Raw genomic sequence first — 26,009 nt, forward strand, 5'->3', positions numbered from 1 at the left:
CCGTGATCCTCCGTGCGTTGCTGTGATATATGTAAGATATCCTTTTTATGACATTCAATAAAATAGCTCGCTGAAAAATGTAAATCTCTACAACCTGCCTCGACTTACTAACATCAGAAAAACATCTATATACACTGGCTCCTCACGCTATGAACAGTCTAGTTACAAGTTCATTCATTTTAATTGCATTTTCTTCACTCATTCCCTAAAATTTAGCGCGGCGAATGCAACTTGTTCAACCCTCCGAGCTGATAAACGGTGGTAAAATGCACTCAGAGAGGAGTGTGGGACCACTTTCTTTCAACTCACTTCCACAGTGTTTACAGCTCATGTCTGGTTTTCCTGAGTGTTGGTGATCAATAACAAGAAAAAAGAAGGCTGCCCGTGTTTATGGCATAAATCAGTCAACAAGTGGAAGTGAATAGTGATTCGTGGACAGGAGGAACTTCTCGTTTTAAATCATGAGTTAGAATTTTAATGTAATAATGTAGACTTGTGGTCTCAATTCAGTCGGTGTTCATAATGTGAGGAGACAGCGTAGTGTAAATGCGCGTTGTCGGGAACGTCCAATTTGTTGCAAATGCGGATTTATTATCATTTTCCCCGTTTGCTTTTCCCTATAATGAATCGGCTTTCCACCTTTATCCTGCTCTGTCGGCGCCGACGACGACAGGTTTTTAAAGGCGCACGGAAGAGGCCCCACGACCGTGCGAGCGCAACCGCGTTTCAGGGGGGATGAATGTAAGGGAACAGTTTCCGTGTCGGGCTAGAGTGATCATACCGACATAATACCGAGAGAAAAATTCTATCAAAATATACTGTGACCGTGTCGCTCCGGTTCTGCTGGTCCACTTTCCAACACTTCACATTCATGGCTTTTGGTGATGCATTATGATTCCGGTGAAATTACTCGACAATAAAAACGAAGGCAAACGTCCACATGTCTTTAACCGACGTCTACATTTCGGCTTTGTCTTTTACAGCACCACTGTACAGACTTAACGTTTCTTAAAAAAATAAAATGAACAGGCCCTCTCCGGTGAAACACTTAGGATACATGTTGCGGTCAGGGTAACCCTTCCTACGCATTCGGGGTAAGCGTACGCACGCAGCTGCTAATCAGCGAGGGTGGGCGGGGCTTCGCTAATAGTGTCGATACATACTGGCAGCTGGGGGTCTCGGCGAAGCGGCGGCTCTCCGGGGCACATCGCTGCGTTCATGCTTAGGAGGAGTGCGAGAACGGTGTGGGACTCCGGTCCAAAGGGCGAAGCGCTGTGCTGGTTCCAGCCGGTTTGAGGCTTCGACCAGCAATGCAAGAGTCCGAGTCCAAATGAAGCTCCTCACTCATCCTGCAATATACCGCTATGCCCGTAACGCAATACTTAACATTCGCCTCTCAGTTTACTCAGGACAGAGTTCGTCGCCCTCACCTTTCGGTGAACAGGCCTCGAGGACGGGAGCCCCCTGCCTTTGTTTCTACTTCATCGCAAACCTATGAGATGGAGCGGGGTGGGACCCTATGGCCCGTCGTTTGCGATGCCAAACGCAAGATGACGATCGTTCCGTTTCCGTCCGCGGCGCCGGACAAACGGGGACGGATGATGCGGTCGGAGCGGTAAAATCGCCACTGGAAACACACAGGGGGTTTTGCCATTAAACGCCAGCTGAAATTTTGGGATGGAAGTGGGGGCGGAGCCTCGCAGCTTCCGATCGGCCCGATATGCAGCTCTTCGTGACCCTGAAGGCAAGGTGAGAGATGGTGGGGGGTTAGCGAGAGCGACATCTTCTCACAACTGGTGTGTTTAACAGCAAGGTGACGCCGGCATGTCACCCGGTTTGACCTTTGAGCCCTCCCCACTTCCACCGTCTGATGCTTTTCTCCGAAGTTATGTCACCTCCACGTTCCCATCCCCATCCCCTCCACGGGCCAAACTCTTCCTGCGCGTTCAGAAATGACCCAGAAAGATCTACCTCTGAGTTCATTTTCCTTTTCTGTTCATGAGGAACAAGTACTTTTATATTTTCCCTTAGTAGTATGCATTCATTTAAACGTTTGTTTCGATGTGAACTCCTTTAGCTATATCCGATATGATTTCCATTGTTCTCTTTGTTGCATTTTATCGTCTCGTTTCATATCGGGAAGCAGTTCCTGTCCGGGGCCACCGGGGGGCACCAGCCTACACAGTCTGGAAGGCCTTGGTCTGGGCGGGGATCATGACGGGGGTGGCGCCCATCCGCGCCAGGTTTCCAGGACTCAGCTTGGGGGGGCTGGCCTCGGGAGCCCTGGGCGGCGCCCTCGTGTAGGCCGGGGGGGACGGGGGCAGACTGGGCGTCCGTCCGTTTTCCCGCAGCGCCGCCACGGCAGGAAGACAGGGTCGGTGGGGGGCCGCGCGGGGGCCGCTGCTCGCCACCATGGACTGCGTGGAGGACGTCCCCGAGCGAGAGCTGCCTGACCGCGACGATGACAGCGAATTGGGCTTCACCAGCTTCGCTTTAGGGGCCTCGGCATCCTCCCTGGGGGGGGTTTGGGGGGGGACGGAGAGGAAGAACACACCTGTATGGTGTTATACTGTACACACCGGTATGGAAACATGCGGTACACATACATATCGTGGCAATTTGTAGAAGCCAGTAGTGTAGACATGTTATGCCAGTGATACACACACACACACAAACAAGTGGCCACGCATCAGTGCTGATGTTCACCGCCTGTGCTGGAGCTGCTACGGAGACACGGGCGACGTGGGAAGCGCCTCACCTGGCGCGTGCGGTCGGTTCACAGAACGCCGACTGCAGCCGCACCATCCGGAGAGCGCGGCACTACCACGTTCGACACTTCGGCGGAGGAAAAACACACCCTGGGGGTGTTGCATTTCACAAAGCTTCTCGTGTAAACAGGAAAAAAATCCATGTCACGCTTCTCGGCTCACCCCCCGCGGAGGTCTGCATTATGGATGCAGCGCGACCCTCTGGAAAAGCACAGCTCACTTCCTGCTATGGAGGATCCCTTGCGCTCCTTCCGTGTAAATGCAGAACGTCGCCTCGGTCATGAAGGACATGATGTCCATGGACTCGCGTTGCCCCCCTCCGCCCCCCCCGTCCGGTGCCCACCTGATCTCATTGGGGGTTTCCTCCTCCTCGTACTTCTTCTTCTCCTTCTTTCGGAAGACCATCCAGACGATGAGGACGATGAGGAGAACGCCGAAGGACACGCCCACCACGGCACCGGCCACCATACCGACGCCGCGCACATCTGGACGGAAGGGGGACAAGCAGGTCGGTCAGGGCTTCCCTGCAGCAGAGAGTCTGACTGTAGGTTCAAACGATGGAAGCGGGAGCGGACAGGTGCTCACACTGCATGGTGACCTCGATGAAGCAGTTCTCCTCGCCCACGTCGTTGCTGGCCGTGCAGCGGTAAACCCCAGCGCTCTCCTGGGTCAGGTTCTTCAGAGTGACGATCTCAGGGTTCTTCAGATCTGGCCGGAATAAACACGTGACGCATGTAAACGATGTGTAAAACAACGGCCAGCGAAATCCATGGAAGTCTGACAGTAAGGAGGTGTTACTGGATTCGTGGTAAAAGTGTGGCGAAACTTCGTTTGGGGCAGCAGGTGGCGTGGTGGTTACAGCTGCTGCCTTCCACTTGACGGACTCAGGTTCAAATCCCATCTGCTCTTGCAATACCCTCGATCGAGGTACTTACCCTGAATTGATCCACTAAAAATGACCCTGCTGTATAAATGGGTAAATCACTGTAAACAGGCTTAATATCAGAAGTCACTTTTGGGAAAAGTCTCGGCTAAATAAATAAATATACACGTAACCGGAGGTGTAAAGCCATCTCTTATGACATGTTTACAGCGCAGCACAAAGTATGAAATAAATCTGGCAGCGCGAGGAAAGTTTTAAGGAGATAAAATGGGCAAAAATGTTAAAAACGAATGAAAAAATGCACAAGAGCTCGATCGCAATTTTCCTTTATTCACTTACGGAAATACGGAATGCGGTTACGGGAAAAGTCGTGAGCAACGTTTCGGTAAATTCCACAGACCCAGGTGGCGGAGGACCGGGCTGCTTACCCACGAGCGCCAGGGGTGGCAGCTTGCCCACATTCTTGCCCTTGTCCAGGACGCGTTCCCATCGGTAGCGGATGGGGTCCGAGCCGTCGGCGGACCTGCAGCTCAGCTTCACATCGCTGCCCTGGAGCAGACGGCCCTCCATCCAGCACCGGGGTTTCGAGGGCTTGACTGTGGGAAGGAAACCTTTAATTCACCAGTTTCTCCAGCTATTTATCGATAACTGCTAATCAATTAATTCCGTTCATTCGGTTATGTATTCATTAGCATTAATTCACGGCTGTTAATTCATACCTGTTTACAGGAGTTTATTCGGCTCTTTACTCATAAGCATTAATTCTAATTTATAGATTCACAACCGTTAATTTGCAAGAGTTAATTCATGGGTGTTTATGTCGACATTTATTCGCAATTATGAATTCATGGCTGTCAGTCCGCGGGAGTTTATTCATCGGTTCGTTCGTAACGGTTGATTCATAAGGAATTTATTCATCAGTTTATTCATATGTGTTCATTCGTAAGGAGTTTATTAATCGGTTTATTTCTAACCGTTAATTCACAGGAGTTCATTCATCGGTTTGTTCATAACTGTTCATTTATTCAGCCAAAGTTCAGTCGTCCGTTTATTCACAGCCAATTATTCGCAGCCGTTCATTCGCTGCCGTTTCTCCAGCCATTCTCCAACGCTGCACTCATTCACAGAGCCCTACGAGTTCACCGAAGCGATCGGAGATAAGCAACCGGCTCAAGGGTACAACGGTACTCCTGGTAACCTTTGCGGCCAAGCTCTGTACCCGCAGTCGTGGCCCACGCTGCTGACGCGGTGACTCGGAAAGCTGGCCACCTTACGGGGGGGTGAGACCCGCCCGGCAACTGGCCCTCGAGGAACTGCAAAATCAACACAAGAAACATTGTTCCGTTGGACCCAAAGCGGCCCGGAAGCGCCGGAACACAAAGTGCCGACGACTCCCGTCCCCCTCGGCTGCTAAGCGTCTCTAATTTGCCGACGGATTTTCCGCAGAGCGGCGATTCCTCGTTCTGCGGCGGAAGCCGGAAGGGGCCCCGAGGGCTCGCGGACCCCAGAGTCCTGCAGCCCTGTCACGGGCGGTCGGGCCGCGCCGCCAAGCCGTCGTCTCCGCGTCGAGCAAGACGAACGCAAACGCTCGCCGCGCAACATCGAAAGCGTCGTCGAGAACCCGCGGGCCGTTTATACAAGTAGATCCGCAAATTTGCTGAGACATCTCTATGGGGCGGAAGAGAGAGGCGGGGGATTAGGGCGGCGCGGGACAACCTCCGAACACCTTGGCGTTGGAATTAATGGGCTGCTTTCTGTTACTCTTACAGCTTAGTGCAGCTGTGCAACTCTTTGCGACTTCGGCTTTGCATGGACATGATTTTACTAATGAATCAACTAGAAATATAGGAAAAATCTAGAGACGAGCCACATGCAAAACGGTCTGTTTCAGACACATATCCATGACGCAATGAGACAAATATCTGAAACTGCTTCAAGTAAATCAAATAAATCAAAGTAGATAAAATCATTCAAAGCAAAATTGTACATTGACTCTTCAGCTAATGAACACAGCTGGGACTGGATGGTGTTCATAATTCGTTTCGTTTCTAAACCCAAAGTCACTTTCACTAATTAATAATACAGACATAGCTTATGTATAAGTTCAGCAAAAATCTCAGATATAGCTATGATAAATCAAAAACACCCAGTAAGATTTTTTTATCTGACAAGGATCTTTTAGGAGCAGCTGGAGCGGCAGGTAAATGACACCTTAAGGGGCAGCTGATTTGAACCAAAAAGGGGCAGGTTCAAATCCCCCTCCAGCTGTGGCACCCTTAAACAAGGTACCTTACCCTAAATTGCTCCAGTAAAATTACCCAGCTGTATAAACGAGTAAATAATTGTAAGGAGCTTAACAATGTAAGTGGCTTCGGAGAAAAGCGTCAGCTGAACGTAATGTTATTTGAATATTTTTTCTCCGAGCTGCATTAAAAATTAAAATTATTTTGAAATGACCGGAAATAAAAATACACTGTCAAACACAATCTCGGTACCAGTTCGGTACCGACTGTTTCCATACAGTGATCCTCATTTGATCGTTGATCACGGACACGTGAGACTGAACACCAGACTGAAGCTGTAAACACCGTGGAAGGGAGTTGAATTAAGGTGGTCCCACAGTCTTACTCTGTTTCGGCGCTCTGTACTGACAGCAGCTGTCTCAGAGGGTAAATAGAGAACATATCATCTTAAATGATTAAAATCTTAGCAAACAGGTAAGCAAATGAAATTAAAAGATGTTTGCATGCTCTGAAAATTCATAACTATTTGCAACACTAAGAGCCACATATGCAAAGCTAAAGAGCACAAGTGAGGCCGAAATGTGACTGAAGAAACAAAAGGTCGACTGGCCGATCAGGTGGGGGGGACCTGCTGCGGACTCACCCAGCACCGTGAGGTGTACCGTGTTCCAGTGGTACTTCCCACCGCTCTTCACCTTGCAGAAGTACTCCCCGGAGTCGGTCAGCGCCAGGTCACTGATCAGAAGAGAGGCGTCCCCTTTCAGGTAGTCTCCGGCGAAGGAGAGACGGGACGGCTCCCCCTCGCGCACCTCGTACACCCTGCCCCCAAAATACGTGATCACCTGTGGAAGACAGGGAGCCGTGACGACAAGGGAAGCTCCTTCCTTTGGCTCCGCCCACACCGGCACCTGAGGCTGTTGGCTGCTTACCTTGGCTGGGAACCATGAGTGTGTCCCACCTCCCATCCTCCACAGAGGGATTTCACTGCCCTGAGGTGACAGGCGCCAATCCCCCCGGCCCTGCGTACCTTCCCCTTGGAGGTTTAGAGGCTAATCGCTAACAAGGCGCTGCCTTCCTCTGGGCACGAATCACCGGACAAAAGGACGATTTATTCCTCCCCCCACAGACGCCGTCTCCCTCCTTATCAAATTTTCAGATGTTTAATTTTAATTAACAGCATTGTGTCTGCCAGTTAAATATTAAAGGCGACGTGCTTATCGCATCGGTGGCATCAAAGCGCAACGGATCTTCCCCTCTTTGATCCGCTCCCCGGCCCTCGTGCAAAATTAAATCGGGAGATTAGCTCAGTTACGGGGCTGCGCTCGCTCCTTTGTCGGGGGGCGCCGGGTCTTCGCGACGCTGCGGTGTTTCTCGTGAGGGAAGGGCACGGCGGCCTGCGCAATAACCGATTACTGTACCCGCGAAACCCCTGAGAACACCGGGGCCGAGTACTGTAACGGAGGGGATTCGAACCCACGCCGGAACCCGCGAGGTGGAATCAACTCATTGCGCATCTGCCAGCATCAAAATCACACACCGGTTCAAAACGTCAGGTTCAATTTCAGATTAAAGACAACAGCTCTGAGGAAATGACAAATGTGGATTGTAACTGTAGCGGGAGTGTAATTTTAAGTTAGCTGCTTAGTGGATGTTTTTGATTTAATTTAGTCCTCAAGTTCATGGAACGAGAGAAGCTCTGCTGCTCTCTGTTGGGCCTCTAAATATGTACATGATGCCGTGCTTCATATAGCAGGCGGCCGGAGGCGGTTTCCTGCGGGTAAGGTGCCACCCCAGCCTGATATTCTAAACTCCTCTGTGTCCGAACACGGGCTTGAATCTGTCTCAGTCTGCGTGGAGTTTGCATGGATTGCCTAAAAGTGCTCTGGTTTCCTCCCACAGTCCACAGACATGTGCTACAACTGAACTAGTAACTCTGAAGTGCGATTGCCTTGTTATGGACTGTCATCTCATTCAGAGTGTACCCTCCCTCACGCCCTATGCTTTTCGGGATAGGCTCTGGACCACAGCCTCCCTGCAATGGACAAGTAGTCACCAATAATGGGTAGGTGGACATTTCTGTAAACAAAGTGCTTGTAGCAGGACTTTAAAAGAGCACAACACTGAAAATGATCCCCTGACCCTGTATAAGTTGGGGTGTGACCTCCTCACCACGTTCTGCTTGGAGCTGGGCTTCTGCAGGAGCCACTCGATGTCCAGCGTCTGAGCGTCAGCCTGCCAGAAGGAGTGGTGGCAGGGCAGGGTAGCGTTGTCCCCGACCACGCGCTTCATCTCCGTCTGCGTGTGCACCGGCACCAGGCTCAGAAGGACTGCGCAGGGGGGAAGCAGAAAGACGCCGTTCAGTCTCGCCTCCGTGAAACGTCTCCCTTTCCGTCATTGTACCCCCAAGTCACGTGAAGTCCCCTGCAGGTTAGCTGACACCAGTCCCAGCCTGGAGGGACCTGATTTCTGCCAAACCCCCCCCGAGGGACTTGCAGTCCAGTGATTCTCTCCCAGAGGTTTGCTGCTTATCTTCACACAGCAGAACCGACGGGACAGCGTCGGGCCGCAGACCCCTGCGAGCGTTGCTACGGCGCCCTGGAAGCCCTCGACCTGAAACCCTCAAGCAGCCGAGACCCTATAAACCAGAAAAACTGTGTGTGAGCATGATTCTTAATACCCACTCGCTGTGTCCTTCAAGAATCTCAAGAATGCCTAGGGCAGTAAGGCTGGCATGTGCTGTGTGGGCTCACGTGATTTGCGCGCGGGCCCACTACACATCATCCCTCAGGGCAGCGTCAACAAGAAGGCGTTCGCACACCGTGACTCCGGAACCCAACTGACAGCTGCTTGCTCTGCGGGTATTTATGAAATGGTCAATAAATCACAGCGAGAGGCAGACTGATAAGGCCACGCGAAAGCATGACCGTCATCGGGCTTTTAGAGACCTCCATAAAAAAGAAAAAACAGGCCATCGGCACCCCGTCACACGGTCACGGCAATGAGAGCGCCCCCGGTGAGAAGCGGTCGCCACCACATGACGTTGAACTTCAGCTCACCCCAGTAGACAAGTTCATCCAGGAGGCAAATGAGAAGGAAGGCGGCGATGGGAGTTATGAGCAGAACCTCGGGAGGCCAGGGTGAAAACTCCTCCTCGGATGCTTATTCTGTTCATTACATCGGGGCCCCCACTTGTGAGGGAAACTCATCGTCATCGCCGCACCCTGGGCTAAGAAGCAGACTTCCAGCTGGGTTCGTTTGATTTCCGGAACACGGTCGTGTGAAAAAATTGATGCAAACGCAGAAATGTTCCATCCTGAGCGGCCACATGCTGTGGCTCTTTGAGACCTACCGTTTTGCCTTTGTCGAGTTTATGAGCGGGTTGCTTGGGGTTAAAGAGACGTGAGGCTGGGGAGGGGTCTGTCCCCGGGACCTCCTGTGCTTTCTGAGCGTCTCGGAGGGCTTTAGAAGCTCCGACTCCATCGTGTGTGTGACGGTCTTTCAGAGAGTGTGAAGAAGCTTTTACCAGCTGACAGCAGCTCAGCCTCTGGGGTTTCGAACCTGCAAGCTTCCGGACAACGTGCTCTGCTTTAGCCTTCCCGGTTTCTCGATGGCACTTTGCTCTCATTTCACCTCTTTACCTGTATGTACCCAACCATCTCCTATAAACCCAAGCCTTGGTTTTAGTCTAAATGATATCAAGTCCACCTGGTGCACATCAGTTAGTATTTTTAAAATGATTTGTCACAATTATTCATTGTAATTATTTATCCATTTATACATCTGTGTACTTTTTACTGCATAGCATCAGGATAAGTTCCTGGATGCAGGGTACCAGAAGAGAAGTAGAACAGAAAATGGGATTTAAAGCTGAAACCTTCCAATGACAAGGTAAGAGCTCTAACTGCTACGCCACCCGGTGGCCCGTAACAAAAAAAAAAAAAGCCTTGATTTTAGCTTCCTTGACTGTCGTAACAATAAAACAACTTCTGAAAACGCCAAACCTTCATTAAAGTCAAGCCAAACTTTGCTGAGTAAACTTTTTTTTGGAGAATAAAGAGGGAGTGAGGCTGAAAACCCACTGATATCTCCCTTCGATCACATTTTCACTGGCGAGTGATATCCAGCTGCCTTATCTACAAATTGCTGTGACAAAGTGCGTCACGCCACTGACTCTCCATTGTGATACTTACTGATACTCAGTAATGACACTCCACGACTGAACTGATTCATTTGACTGAGACCTTCAACGTGTCTCTCGCTCCCACCACCAAATGTCTCCCCTCGTGTCCAGACTCCCTGAGGGAACTTCTTCAACATTCACGACTCTCACTCAAGATTCAAGAGTATTTACACGTGGTTCAAACTCTGGGGGATCAGTTTCCCGCCAAGCGGGCCTCTTTTTAGCCTTTGTCAAATGAAATTCTCCAATTTTCTGTTACCGTGGTGATCGTTTGGGCTTTCAGCAAATCAACACCCGGAGAAGCTGATCCTTCCCTCTTTGGGTCGTCCTTGTAAATAAGAAATAGGACGTCATTCACCAGAAGTGTGCAAACACCAGTAAATGCTTAACGTTACAGCTACTGAAGCTCTCAAGACAACTTATCACTGTACGTTCAATAGATGGACGCAACACCCAGTCTGTATTTGCGGAGCCTTGAGATACTTTGTTTTTTAAAACCTTAATCCTTCTCAGACTAGATTGCCTTTCTTGGTTATTTTGGCAAATTAAAGAGAAAAGCACATGGCTGCGCTTGATCTATTTCTGCTCCATCCTATGCTCCTCACCGAATGTGAGGCTGCCAAGAAGAAGCCGTCCTGCGCCACCACGTGTCCCTGAAGGTGGCGGAGGACGTCGCAAAGGAAGTCGATTCCAGACCTGAATCGCCAGCTTGCTCCAAAACCCCGAAAGGTGGCAGTTTCAGGCCAGAGCCCAAGTTGGAGGTGCGAGTGCTTGGCGTGAGTCGTGTAGATGGAGACAGGGAGAGGCAGGCATTTGAGTCTCGATGCTCACGAACCTTGGGCTAAACTTCCTGCCAGACTTCTTATGGGCTGAAATGGGGCGGGTGGTGCCTAAACACAACAGCCTTGTCCATATGTTAGGTACATGCAACCTGCGAGCCTATCCACTGACTATTTTAACTGTCAGGAATTTGGAGTAAATATATGATTAGTTGGAGTATTAAATATGATAACACCCTGCGCTCTGACTCCAAGAGTCTCCTGGAGGGTAAATGTGGAACACGTGGAAAAAGACCATAAATGTCGGCCCAGTCTGGCACTTTTTGATGTTCATGCTGACAGTGGTGCTCTCTCAGCTGATGGATGAGGTGGAAGATAAACCACCTTCTTCAAGGTCTCGTAGAGGTGGTGCTGACCAGGAGGCCAACAGCGTATTTGTACAGAAAACGCTCCTTTACTCCAAAGCACACCTGCAGTCCTTGGCCTGTTGCTGGAGCCTCTTGCTGTAAGTGATTGCAGAGAGAGTTTCTTTTGCAAAGCAAGTGATCCAAATATTAATATTCAAGGGAATGAAAAAAGGCTTCACTCTAATCAAGCTGTTCAAACAATTCTTCTTATTCCTTGGCTCTAGAAAATGATACCCTTAATGTCTTTTCTCCAACTGCAGTTAGGACGTTTCTCCTAATCCAGGTAGAGTGCTGTTGTACCGTGGCATTACGCTCAGCCACTTTTTTCTTTGGTGGGTGCAGATGAATATGAAAACAGCACATTTTTCACAGACAGCTTCTTGGAGGAAGCACGACGGAAGTAGACGGAGATGGTTAGGGGCAATGCCAGAGACGGGGCAAATTATTCACTGTCAAATCAACAGGCTCCTGAGGGGGCAGGGCGGATGGCCACCTGAATGCTAACTGTACTAACGCAGATATTGTGCAGGAGGCACTGGGCCCGTCGCTGGCGACTCATTAACTATAAGGCAGGCGATCCAACATCCTTTGCCTCCCAGGTCCTGGAGTCGCTTCTTGAGGTCAGCTGGACTGACACGGATAACTGTTCATAAAACCGCATAAAACTCAGCTTTTCCAAATCCGGCATTTTAATGAGGTTCTACCCAAACATCTGGATGAGATTTATAAACATATTCATACATATCCATAATCCTTTATGTTCCCGAAACCCCTCTCTCATGATACCTCACATCAACAAATTCAGTCATGAAGAGGAGAGTTACACCTAATAAAACAAGTCCCTGCTTCACACACCAGTTTGTGTTAAATTATTCTGAACCAAAATTTAAACCTTAAATTTCAAAATTATTTACTACTGTTTTATTTAATAAAAAGTAAACATTTATTACTACTGTTTCAATAAAGTCATTGCAACCTGGTTGAAGACAGAAACCTGAACAAGAACTATAAATGTAAAAACGGCAGAGCATCTTGAGCAGAGCCAATAAAAATCAAGATTCTGTCTTATGATTTCTCATCTCGGAAATATTTTACAGCTGACATCTGACCGTAACACTTTGAGACCACTTTTCTGCATTTGCCATTTGCATTTGCAATTTTTGCACTGGCATTTTCGATTTTTCGTGCACGTTTGACCTCTCACACATCTGTGTTTTCAAAAAGCCAGCAGCACACGGTTTCACCGCAGTCGATGGCACGGGTATGAAAAACAGCCCGATCCTTCTCTGTTAGTTTTTATTAAAGGTAATTTAATACTCATGAGCATCTCAAAACATGCCTCTGAGTACTCCCATGCAGCCTTTAAAAATATGAATAAAATTCTGAGCATTGCGGAGCGTAAAGCACAGCTAATTGAAAGTGCAACCCTTAAGCCTGTAATGCACTGGGCAATAAATTGGGCCGGTTCGCTCCATTAAAGGGCTGCGGCTTGGACCTCGCGGATACGGTCGGGGCTCCCAGCACATGGTAAGCATTAAGAAGCCTTTGAGTCGCTCTGCGGCTCTGCCTGGCTCTCTCCGCAGACTTTAATTTAATCGCAGCGGCCGTGCGGCAGATGTTCCGCAGCTGCCCCAGCACAGGGCAGCTCAAACAGTTTGCCACCCGAGCGGCCGGGCGCTTTCATTCAGAGGAGCTCTGAAGTTCATTGGAAACATGCAAGCATGCTGCCCCCACCCCTTTACCCAACCCAACCCAACCCAATTTCACTGCTGTTTACTCTACGGCACTGACTCAGAATGACAGATATGCTGTGTTCCTCCCAGTCAACTGCGATTGATCATTTTCCAAATAATCAAAATACACTTCTTGGTCTTTGAACCAGAGTTAAAAATGAATGACCCCTCCTACTTGAATCAGTGAGCACTTAGTCATAGGCTGAGTTCCTTAATGTCTAGGTCACTTGGTGCTCATTCTCAGATCTCTGGCAATCAGGTGAGCTTCCAAATGCTAACAAGTCTGTATAGTATCTACACTTAGACCCAGTTCGTGGCACCTGTGCCAGCAATGATCAATCAAGGAAATCCAACAAAACACCAAAAGCATCTTGGCATCTTATTAAGTCTACATTCTTAATGTCTGAAATCATTGTGGCTTTGGTGGTGGGGTGACTGGAAGAAATGAAAACCTTTAGAATTACGTAAAGGTCATAAAAACTAAAATTTTCAAATCAAATGACTAATCATAAACTATGGTGTGGCTGAAGTCAATTTGGAATGGAAAACAAACAAATCAAGTTTCAACCGTAGAAAATAAGAGCCTTCTGGGAGGTTGGGAGGTGAGGCAGTGAGCTTCACGGTGGCTGGATCAGGCAGTTGGAATAGAGCTGGATATTTTACCTTGGTTGGTGTAACTGGATAAAGGTTGGGTCATGGTTTGGTCTTGTGACTGAGGTATGAGTAGATGTCATAGCCAGAGCAACATATCCAGGCCAGTGATTGGCCTCTAGTGAAAGGTGGCCAACAAGCCCCCACCTCCACTGGCTCCCATGTACCAGCCTTCTTGTGTCTGTTGCGATTGCCCCCATTATTTGCATTTTCTTTGCTGTTGTTGAGGGGGCTGGCATGCAAAGGGAGTATCTAAAGGACTTTTTTCCATGCACCACTCCTGACGTCATACATATGATCAGGACCCCCCTGGGATGCACTGTGACGTTTTTCCAGTCAGGACCCCTCAACTCCCATACATATACAGACAACAGAGAGAACCAGATGTGTGGGTCTCGCCTGTGATTTTCTGTACGATTATTATATTCGTGAATTGAAAATGCCATAACGGTTCCTCTAATCGCATTTCTAATGTAAGCAACGACTTTGCTATGCCAGTTATGTTCACAGAGAAGCGTGTAATATACTTTTGCGCAGAAAATAATGAGCATGTCTTCATCAAGAAGATTACAGATGTGATACAGATGTTAGATGTGCGCAGAGTTCAGCATTGTGCAACATTTCGGCACAAATACGTATGCGTGCAATGCACAGAGGCTTGTAAAATGTACGAGCAGCTCAGTAGTCTTATAGGTGCCTTGCACTTTCATGGTGAACCTAGAGAAAGTTATTACAATATGCAAGATTCATACAGAGAAACTCCATGCCGTATAAATCCTGCGTGAATTGTGTCAACCAGGTCGTACCACCGAGTCCAACCTATGTCAATGAACTCTAAGAGCATGTTTCATTAGGTTCTTCTGGGTGGCTGTGTGCCTTCCCGTATGAAATAAGCCTAACGCCCACGTATCCCATGAGCCAGTCATATATTCTTCAGTACCTGGTTGGGGGCAGGGTGGGGATTGCAGTTATAAACTGAACTCTCCATATGGAATTACTTATTTGCAGAGGGAAAAGCTGGGGAAGTTCACAAAGAGAAGGTCATGTATGTTATGGGTGGAGTTAGCATGCAAATGACTATCCAAAGGGAGGAGCTTGCACAAAAAAAGGAGGGGTTTTGTTCACAGGGGAGGAGCTTGCACTGTATAGCAAGGAGGACAGATGTTTAAAGAGCGGGAGTTTGGCATCACAGTTGCTGTTCCTTAACCACACCGTGCCATGACAACGACATCAAAGGTGTCACAGCTAAGCAACTTCTTCCAGAGTTGGCAGGGCCCCACACAGAGTTGTGGGAGCAAAGAAAGAGTCATATTATACCGTGCTCCATTTCTAGCAGAAGCCCCATGTCCCCAGGGCCACCATGAATCGCGTACGCTCTCTCTCTTGCTCTGCCTTTCCGTACATTATGCAAATGCACTTCTGCTTCTCCTCCATTTCAATTTGGCCCCGAAGTCATACAGGGGCACTTAAGCCATTGTACAGTAACACATCAGCTGTAATCAATGCACAGCCCCCTTTCGGACAGAGGGAAACACGGAACGCTTGGCTACTAAACGAATAGATTTTCTTTCGGCAAAAGACGTAAAATCTTATTTACCGCTGGAGATGCCAAGTGCTTTGCCTGCAACAAATTCCACTTAAGTAAAGAGGAGGCCTTAAGAAACCAAAGCTATAACACAAAGGATGCTTTCAGGGCAGCACTCTTTACAACGTCCAGGCATCTGGTGTCACCCACAAAAGTCGCCTGCTTCATAGTGCCTCCTTTAATTTATTATATTCAGAAGTACGCGTGTAGATTTCACATGCGCAATCTTGGATTTTAAAAATTCTTCACAATTGTTTTTGCTGCTTTTGGATTTCATACAGATAAAACCATGAAACCAGTAATGAGCAAACTGATAAAAGCATGAATCCCTGCGTAATAAACATAGTTTTCGTGACTCTATGCAACAATACATACGTGAACCTTTAATGTTCACCTGGTTTGTTGCACGATATCTGTAAGACAACCGAAATCAACGTTAAGCTAATATACCCAAAAAGATGACTGATGGTTCAGTGGTTATTATGCAACTGAGCTTCTGCGTTGGTGTGGTGGCAACCAGAATGGCAGCAGCTCTCTGAGTTCTGTGATTGGCTGGAAGGGAGGCGAGCTGCACCAATCAGCAGAGAGGAGATAGCTTTACATGTCTCATGACCTCTTGGCGGGACAGAAACCACCCGCAGACCCCAGGCACCCTGCTTCGGACTGCGTTAGCCATCTCATTGACTCATGGAAGCCAACGCAGCACAAAGACAGAGAGCTGAAAATGCTGTTTCAGAAGAGCCCAGGGGAAACATGAGACTGTGCTGACTGGCCTCCGCTCGAGGACGAGATGAAATGTTGAAGAACTCTGTTGCATCCGAGGACCGTTTTTCAGGCCTGTGTTGAAGGCCCATGTCGGCAAGTTTGGTCTCCTCGCGTGGGTGTCGGAACTCCTGAGGAGGAGCACCAGTAGGACCGTGTTCTGCCTCCAACCTGGTGCTCTACAACCCTGAGGCTGGAGATAGCGTAGAACAGGTACGCCATGCTCAGATGGACCAATAATGACATTTCCCTTCCAACTTAATAAGGAGTGACTTGATCATCCTTGTCCACGAAACATCCAACAGTGGGAGCAGATCAGAAATCGGATCAGGATTGTAGGCTCAGGACCCATACCACACAGACTCTGCTCTAGGTTTGCTTATCGGGTCCTGGTGGGCCAGAGTGGAGGAATACAATGTATAACCCTATTCTTCCACGGGTCAGATGGATAAAACTGCTCAGCAAGGTCATCCTTATAAACTAATGCAAAGCTGACCTGTGGGAACTCCAACACCCTTATTATCTTGAAGTGGGAGGGACCCCAGACACACGGCGAGGTGTTAAGAATGATACACACACTCACACTCACATGCATGCACACATATCTATGCTCTGAATGAAGACTCATGATGATTTTGGCACTAACTATGGCATCGACTCAACCACACACCCTTCATCTCTCCCAGCCAATCTCTGGGTGACTAGGCTGTTAACAAGAGACGAATCTCAACCCTTCTTCCATCTTCCATCATATCTGACTGACCTGCTCCGAGTCAGTCATCTCCTGCAACTTTCCATTCGAAACCCTTTGGAGCTGTTATTTCACCTGCAAGGCTGAGACAAAATTAAACAAACAAAAAACGACGCTGAATAGATGTCACTTCCATCATGATCTCTTGACAAACCTGAGCCCAGGGGGACGCAGGAGTCTTTCCAAAGTTATTCATCTAAGGACACACCTGTGTCACCGTGCAGGAATGTCATCATTCCCATCATTACTTTTACCTTTCTTTGCAAATTCACCCTCGAACGGTTCATGCAACAGGGAAACATTACCCAACATCCCAAAGCCTTTGTTTAACAAGCGTAATAAATGACCACAGGTGGTTTAGTGGTTCACAAAGAAAGGATTTAGCACAAAAAAGTGCCATGTTATTGCTAATGTGATTTACTGTTAGAATGGCTTTGTGACCTTGAGTGAATCTTGGCTGGTGTTACTTGCCTAAATTGCTGCCATGTTTACACTCTACAACTGGATAGCATTTTGAGTGGTTAATGTCAATGTTCACCGAGGCACTTAGATCCATTTTCACAGTCAACGGGGGATTTAGTGTCTTTGTCTTTGTCACACGGCAGACATCCAGCATTCATTCAGCAATATTCACCATCCTGGCCATGGAAGCCAAGGGTTTCTTTTAGAACCAAAATTCACACGCATATTCCGTCTGACTCAGAACAATGAAATCCCTTTACAAACTATGCGGTTATAAACACACAATTGGATTACCTATTTCTTTACACACAGCTGTGGTTAAAACCCCCATTGTGAGAGCCTATATTCTCCGGAGCATCGGAGCTGCTTTGCAAGTCGTGCTCAAACTGAAAACATTGACAAAACCTTGCAATAATGAACCACTGAACCATGAACGGCTGTCTGCCGCGACCATTTACCGCTGTCAAACTGTTCGTTGAATCCTGACAGGTGTTGCACCTGGGGGTTGTGCTTAAGGTGGCATGACAGGAATCCAGAAGCATCAGATGAGCAATCCTGATGGATGCCCCAACCTACAGCGGCAGTTCTAGCACCAAGCACATGAATGACCGTGTGAACCCAAACCTGGCAGAATAACTGGGGTCATGAATGGGTCTCGAGGATAATTCAACCTTCATCTCTACTATGGTAACAGAAAGACAAAAGCGGACACCTGTAATGCCTGGTCCCAGTACTCGATCCTGTTGTCTTATCACCTGTACCTTTACGGATTTCTACACTTGTCATCTAACAACAGAGCTCCTCTTCCCTTGATGTCATATCTAATTACATGACCTTGCAGGGTGTCAGTAAAATCCAAGAAGATGCCATTATTAGGTCGTGGTTTGTCTTGCCGTTATCTTCAGCTTCAGCTATCTGATCTTCAAACTTCTTACTGTCAGCACCTCTGTCCAACTACATGGTTTTAGGCTTCTGTAGCAGTTCTCCTGCAAGTTTTTTTGTAAAAAAAACCCCCCAAATATACACCACTCATCCTTACTGAAAACAATTCAATTAAGAGAGTGGGGATTAGATAAGCTTTACAGTTTACCAAACATTAAACTCCAATCAGTGCTGGTTGAACTAAACCGAAAACCCTACTGTGTACCAACAGAATGAAATGAAGACACTCAGAAAACATCCCACTTTTAATGCTGCACACGAAAGCCTCTGTTATTCTGCATTTGTTACCGCAAACACTGAACCACAAGGTCACGGCTGCAACTGGGGACACAAAGAAAGGCTATGTCTGGCCAATCCTTCCAGACCTCAAAAAACATCTCACCATCTCTTCATTCTGCTGCAATATTCATCCTTTTCAGTCAAGTGTGCTCCTTTATGTGCCTTTGTCTTCCCTTTCCTACCTGTGGGTATTTTGGCCATTTTTAAAGGAATTTAGGGCCATTTGTTAAGTTGTCCTGCCACCCCCACCTTGTTTCAACAGACAGCGCTTTTAGCAGTAGGAGGTAAGTATTAGGTAAAAAGAGAGGAGCCAGAGGAATCTACTGTTTTTAAGAGAAATAAAAACAGAATAACAAATCCGTCCTTGATGGTTGGCTCCATGGCAAGGCCACCTGCTGCTTATCATCAGAGAGCCTCAGGCTTCTATCTCACGGAGGGATTATATTCATGCTAACTGGGAGACTGCCCTCACTGTTTCCCCATCTTGGAGGAGAACGTTACCTCTCAGGGATGCGTTGCCGCAACTCGGCAGTAAATAACCTCTCATTACCTTGACCTTCACTTAAAAACGAGAGGTGGCTGTTTCCATTTCATCATCTTAACAACCACTGTTCATCAAAGCAGTACTTGCTGTGATCCAGCCACCAAGATGGGGGCAGGATAAGATGGAGCAGGGAAGCTGGGTTTCCACCTGGTGTGTCAGGGGACCAAATAACGTATGGGCAACGCACCCTTTGTGAATAGGGTGTGTTAAAGCAAGGGAATACAGACATTTGTTCATTACATTTGTATATTTGTGCTTCTTCCTCCTGCTGCTAAAATTACAACATCCATCCAGGCACTGACCCCTAGTCAACAAGACGCCATTAGTCTGACTGGCTCCACCAGAGCACCGCTCGTCACCCCTGGGACGGGCAGCCAGAGTCGACCAGGGCCTGGAAGCAGAAGACGAGGTGTCTTCCTGTCTTCTGCTAGTCAGATGATGTATAGTGATCACTCTGGCAGCTGAAGGCCACCACGGATGTGCAAGGAGGACATGGTCTGACGCTGATGAAGGGATTCACAGGGTCAGACTATATCAACCGGAGTTATTATGTAACCAGACACAGCCCTGTCTTCCAAAATATGCAAGCATAGTGCATACGGACTTAAAGAACCCAGATCATTTATTTTCAAGATTTTGAAAGATTATGCGAAAATCTTATGTTAAATATATAATTTGTACAATCAAATCCCATTTGCTATTTTTGTACAGCTACTAACAACTGCTGCTCCAAAAGTTAATAATCTAAATATTTATCTAATAAATTAACTGCAGTGTAATTACAACACATTTATTTGCTATTATTTATAATTCATTTTTCAGTAATAATGATTTTCGATTTTGCTAAATTAGTAAAGCAAAAGTTACCATTTTGAATAAAAAAAAAAAAATAAACTTGAAAGAAAAAAAAACAACCACAAGAGCCAACTGCCAACTGGTTGGCATCCAAGCAGGGAGGGCTCTCACAACATGGTAGCAGCAGCAAACACCGGAAACACCACCTGAATCATGGGCAAACACTCAGTCCTGCAGTCATTGGGACCAGCAGGTCAGTCGCTTTGCCAGCCTCCGCAGTGCACGGGGAGCGGTCACGAGGAGAGGCCATGACAAGAGGCCACAGGGTAAGACCACACGGGGAGGCGTGGGTGTCCACCAGATTGTGCTGGGGTGTCCTTCAAGCCAAACGGGAGTAGTTTTGGACCACTGGACATATCACTCCCTTTCCTGGGCAGGCCAGATTGCACCGCCTGCTGACCTCGAGCCAAAAACGCAATCCCCCCTTTGGTGGTCCTCGTGCATAGAAGCTCTGCTCTAACACATGCTCCTGCTAACAGTCTGCTACCAAAGCAAGAGGGGAACTTAGATCTTCAAATTCTGGAATGGATGAAAGCCTCTTGCTTTTGTTCTTAGAGCTTCAACCTTCAAAGAGTGGAGGTTTGGATCTCTCAGTTGCACAACACCATCAGAAGGTAGAAAGAGCATCCTGTGCCCATGCCAGTCTAGTGATTAATACCAGTTTAGATTCTGCTACAAGAGACAAAGCCTGTGGGAAATGTCTCTTGTCTTTGTAAATAGTCTCAGTTCTGTTTTGACACTTTCATGTTAAAAACATTGCCTGCTATAATGCAGTCATATTTTTATTAATATTTCATCAGAACAGATCCTAGCATTAATCATAATATATTGCGGACAAGATTTCTACATCCGTTGAGTCATAATAAAAAACATCGCAGCAAATGAAAAAGAAAAACTTCACAGCTGAAAAGACTGCCATTTCTAAAATGCTGCAATAATATGTCTAACGTGTACTCCATTATTTTCAAATAAAGGCTGGACTTAATAGCGTTGAATTTGCTTGGTCAACCGTACAACGGCAAATGAAGCGAGGATTCTGAATTATGAAGAGCCCTTGAAAGTGAACTTCAAAGACCACGGCAGCGGCATGTGGGATCTCTTTTGGAGATGCTGCAGAAACATCCAGCTGACATTGAAATTCTGGCTTCTGATCAACCGAGGAGCAACGGATTTATTATCAAATTATTTTTTTTTAATTATTCATCTTTTTAGCAGCCACGACTATCCGAAGCAGCTTACGAAGCCTACGGTTTAGTTTGCTTGTATATAGTCGTGATTAATTTATTTCTACTGGACATTTCCAGGACGATTTGTGCTATAAACCATCCTCGAAAGGTACAAAGGTACAACAGAAGCCTGTCCTAAGGAGCTGAACCTGCTGTCATCAGGTCACGAGGCAATTTGTTTACCCACTACACCTGCTACTTTTCCAAATGTACGTTCAGATCTTAAACAAGCTGTATACTAATGGGGCGTCCCAGACAAATGAAAATAAAAATCCATTTCCTGCAGGGCAATAACAGCGTAATAAACGATGCAAATGTACTGTAAATGGCTGGTCGGCCTGATTTTTTAGCTGACGGGAAAGAAGCACAATTTTCAGTAGGCTCCACCGGCATGCTGGGCTGCGGACGTGATGACGTTTGGGAGGGGGACTGCTGCGGTGCAGGGGGTTGGGGGGGTGAGGGTGAGGAAGGAGATATGTTGAAGAAGCCGAAGCAGGCGGCCCCTCTGAGTGTCGGCCACCGGCCCCGCAGCGCCGGCCCGGCTGGAGCTCCATTACCGGGTCTACTTAAAAAGCCAGTCCAGGGGGCGCCAGGTGCTTTTAGTTGTAAATAAGCTCTGGTTTGTTATGATGGATGGAGTGGTACCTGGCACTAAGGGCCAAAAGACCACGAAACATCTGGGCAGCCTTATCTGCAGGGAGGGGGGTGTTGGAAAAGTGGGAGAGGAACAAAGTGAAAACATTCAGTTGGAATGATGGTGTAAGGCAGGGGCGAGGTGGTGCAGTGGGTTGGACCGGGTCCTACTCTCCGGTGGGTCTGGGGTTCGAGTCCCGCTTGGGGTGCCTTGCGACGGACTGGCGTCCCGTCCCGGGTGTGTCCCCTCCCCCTCCGGCTTTACGCCCTGGGTTGCCGGGTTGGCTCCGGTTCCCCGTGACCCCGTATGGGACAAGCGGTTCCGAAAATGTGTGTGTGTGTGAGTGAAGGTGTAAGGCTGAGGGGAGAGGGTGCTGCCGAGAGGAAACACAAAGCCTCCCGTTTCTTCGTTGCTGGAGCGCCAACGAGGACACGGGACTCAAATTGTGAATGTGGAATATCAGCGCTCTTGGTTTGCCTGGTCACCATGTGGGGCTCGGCGTTATTGAAAGAGGTGACAAGCTGTCGTGCACCATCCCTCTTGATGGAGGCCCCCTTGTGTCGCTGGAGCAGCTGCGTAAATTAGTGCGTAAACGCTGCCATTATTACGCTGCGCTTTCACATGCGTGCGCCTCCCCGTGCGCGAAAAGCTGACTCGCACACGTACGCGAGCCATTTTCTCAGCTTTATTAAGATGGTGAGCGTATAACCATTTTCTCCCTTCTACAATGTTTTCTGCTGCAGTATCAGGTAAAACGGAACCGCGAAACAAATGGATTAATTTAATCACCTCTCTGCAACCACAATGACCTTTGTTTTTCGAGCAAGAGGAGATTAGCTGCGGAAGAGACATATGCTGTGAATTAAAAAGATTACCGCTCCTCGGTGAAAGAGGCCACGGCAATGTGCTTTTGAGTTTCCGTTACGGGGAACGCTGCAACATAAGCAAACGTTAATGCAATAACCGAGAGACCGTGTGCAGCTCTCACCTGCAACGATCAAACGCTCAAAGAGGAAACGAAAAAAGGTTCGTCGTCGCATCGGCATTTTGAACTTGCACTAAATTCCAATAAACTGATTATCAGAGCTCCTGAAAAAGACAATCTTTGTCTTTTCCTCGCTAAAAAACCGATCTGAGCTGTTCCAAATCGTGAGAAGTGCATCATTCTCGTGTCATTGGCATCAGAAGAAGTGCGTGGAAATTGCGATGCACTGTAATTCTGGAGGGGGCGTGGCGGTGCAGCGGGTTTGGCCAGGTCCTGCTCTCTGGTGGGTCTGGGGTTCGAGTCCCGCTTGGGGTGCTTTGCAATGGACTGGCGTCCCGTGCTGGCTGTGTCCCCTCCCCCTCCAGCCTTGCATCCCGTGTTGCCGGGTTAGGCTCCGGCTCGCCGCGACCCCGCTTGGGACAAGCGGCTTCAGCAAATGCATGTATGTATGTAACTCTGGATGTCCACTGCATTTTGGTCTCAGATATTTGAAATGTTAACCACGGGATGTGTGTATCCTGTGTTTACCTTATCCAGGGTGGTCCAGGGTGTTTGACAGAATACACCCTGGACCACCCTGGATAGCTGTGCCCTTCCAGTGTACTGAGGTACAGGAGGAGGATAAGACTCCTCTGACTCCACTCCCACCGCAGCCTCAATAGAAGCGGACAGACAGCTACACATGGTTCATTCTAACCCTTTGTTCCTAAGGAAAGTGCTCTGGTCAAGAAGGTAAAATACAATAGACTAAGCTAAATCAACAAATACCATAGGAGCTGTAGCAAATTATATATAAATATATTATATAACCATTTGCTGAAATAAAATAGCAATGGTGATATAGGATATGTAGCAATGTCCAGTTCCTTAAGCAGTACCCCTCCAACAGAGTAAAATAATTATGATTGACATGAACAGAAAATTAAATGCAGAAAAGAAGGACGGTGATTTATGGTGCACCTGAAATCAAAAACCGGTATAAATCAGAGCGAGATACCTGACTGACACGTATTTTTTTTTTTTTTTTTACCTTATCACATTCTTTCAGTATCACACATCACAATAATACTACTACTTGCAATTTTCTTGCCCATCTTTCAGCTGATATCTCTTTTGCTCAATGCTGAATAATATTTTCACTTATTTAAACAAGTAGCCATGTATCTTCACTCATCAAAAAAAATCTGTCTTCTTTAATAACATCCTAAGACTGTTGTGTACGGCGGAGTGTTTTAAGGGCAGCTCAGCACATGGCTCAAAGATCAGATCAATTTAAGAATAATAAGCAGAAATCATCCACTCATAAAAGTGTTTGAAATCTGAACGAGATCCAGATTTAAAGATAGGTCTGCTTCACAAAACATCCAGGTTCACAGAGATAAGTTGGAAAACTTCACACATTACTGCCTTAAAAATCCGCAATAATGTACAATTCGGAACAGAGGTTAGTGGGGAAAAATGGGAAAAGTACATTATCTGTAGTTAACTGTTTGAGTGATGCTGGTGATTCACTTTAGAGCATAACTGGATTACAATTTAATAGGATAGGTTAGTATTGATTACTGAAAACACTTAAACACAACACCCCCCCTTAACGGTGTGGTAGAAAAAAATCCATGCCCCTTCACTTTTATCCTGTCATACGGGGCCGAGAGAACCGGGACGGCAGGACCCAAGTGCGGAGTCGTTCGTCTGGATTCAGGGGATAAGGCAAGTTCTCGGAGTCGGGGACAGGCGGTCGGAGTCAGAGCGAGGATCCATGGACGAGGTCGGGGGACGAAGCAAAAGGTCGGTCAGTCGCCGTTCGAACGAAGATCCGTGGACGTGGTCGGGAAACAAAGCAAAGCGGCGAAAACCGGAAGACGAGAACGAAGAACAAGTGTTGAGTGTGCACTGGACGTCACGAGGGAGGGCGGCCGTCTCTGACGAGATTCCGCAAAGGTATGGAAGCTGAGGAGGGTCTTTTAAAGGGTGAGCAGTTAGTCAGGTGCCGGACCGGAGTCAGGTGCTGTCGGTTGAGTTGTGGGCGTGGACTTGACATATCCTCACTTGGTGGGTAGCATTCCGGCATTGTGACCAAGTGTTTCAAGGTTCGGAGGGGCCAGACTGTTATACCCTTGAGCGAGAACCTGCTCTCAAATTGCTTCTGCAAAGTGCTTTGAAATCCAACTATATAAACAAGCTTAATGTGTACAATTGTACATAAAGTGTACAACTGCCGTGGAGGAAAGCTGTACTCCCCACGATCCTGAGATGGGGACATTCTGGGGAAGGAAAACACAGTGCAGGCATAAATGGAGCATAAGCAGGGAGATAAAACAAGCATAAATAACGGCGTATGCAGAGCAGAGGGGGGCCGAACAGATTGCAGAATCACACCCTTCCCTCCCACATTTTTATGTTAAATAAATCAAAATCACATACAAACATCAGGAATGAATGGCGGTGAGTGGGTGCTGGAGGGGGCTGGGATTATGTGTTGTGATCTTTATGTATCTTTGCCATTAGAACATGGGTACGTGACATTATGCGATAACTGACGGTGGGGTTGCGTCGACGAGGGCTGGGTGGATATGTCTCGTACTGTGGGGCCAGCTGTCCCAAAGAGAGGGGTTAGGGAGGGCGGGACAGTCCCTGTGTCCCAACGCCAGCTCTGCAGATGGGACCAGGCTGGGATGAGGGCCCTCTGCCTTGTGGGACACGCTGGTTAGCGGCACGTCTACGGTTCAGAGACTGGACAGCGATCCGATCGCTGCCGCCCCGCACCCCTCCCCGACTTCGCTTTCAGCGAGGGAAATACTGAGGTGGAAAAAATCCCTGATGCATACTGCATACTCAGTTTATACCCCTCGGCTAGGGCAGCTGACCTTGTCACCTATCACCTATTGCTTTCAGCAGCCTGGGAACACAGCTCTGGCTCAGTGTGATGCCTTGGCATACTCTTTTTCTCCCTCTCTTTTTTTTTTTTTTTTTTTGAACACACAGATGCACATGGCTACATGCACTCAGTAACCCCAAGGTGCATCAGAGACACTGCAAAGCTCTATGCGGCCCCCTCGGGCCAAGCACAGGCAGCCACGAACAGATCGATCTGCTGAGTCACGCAATGCGCCGCTGCGTTCGCCGACTGCGCAAAAAAGCCACCCCTCGGCATTCGATAAGCAGAAACGCAAAGGTGATTCTGCCAAGGATAAGCCATTGGAAAGACGATGAAGACTGGGGTCTCTGAGAACTCCTGGTATGCAGTCTGCTCAACCGGTCCAGGAGAGGGTTCAGTACAGTGTGCCATACATTGTGCCGAACGATTGGAAAGCAGTGCGAAACTGAAAGACAGACATGG

At 47.9% G+C, this 26,009-nt stretch overlaps 1 protein-coding gene across 2 annotated transcripts in view; it reads right to left on the reverse strand.

Annotated features, from left to right (window-relative positions):
* Nucleotides 1-343: 343 nt before the first annotated feature.
* clmpa (CXADR like membrane protein a) overlaps nucleotides 344-26,009 on the reverse strand; it is a 36,442-nt gene continuing 10,776 nt past the window's right edge. For both annotated transcript variants that reach the window (XM_029249114.1, XM_029249113.1), the window contains exons 2-7: nucleotides 8,064-8,221; nucleotides 6,538-6,736; nucleotides 4,080-4,247; nucleotides 3,354-3,476; nucleotides 3,112-3,253; nucleotides 344-2,514 (exon numbers count right to left, since the gene is read on the reverse strand). In XM_029249114.1, coding sequence (XP_029104947.1) covers nucleotides 2,178-2,514; nucleotides 3,112-3,253; nucleotides 3,354-3,476; nucleotides 4,080-4,247; nucleotides 6,538-6,736; nucleotides 8,064-8,221 — 1,127 coding nt within the window. In that variant the 3' untranslated portion in view covers nucleotides 344-2,177. The remainder of the gene's footprint in view (nucleotides 2,515-3,111; nucleotides 3,254-3,353; nucleotides 3,477-4,079; nucleotides 4,248-6,537; nucleotides 6,737-8,063; nucleotides 8,222-26,009) is intronic.

This window comes from Scleropages formosus, chromosome 25 (assembly GCF_900964775.1).
Source record: "Scleropages formosus chromosome 25, fSclFor1.1, whole genome shotgun sequence".
NCBI classification, from domain to species: Eukaryota; Metazoa; Chordata; class Actinopteri; order Osteoglossiformes; family Osteoglossidae; genus Scleropages; species Scleropages formosus.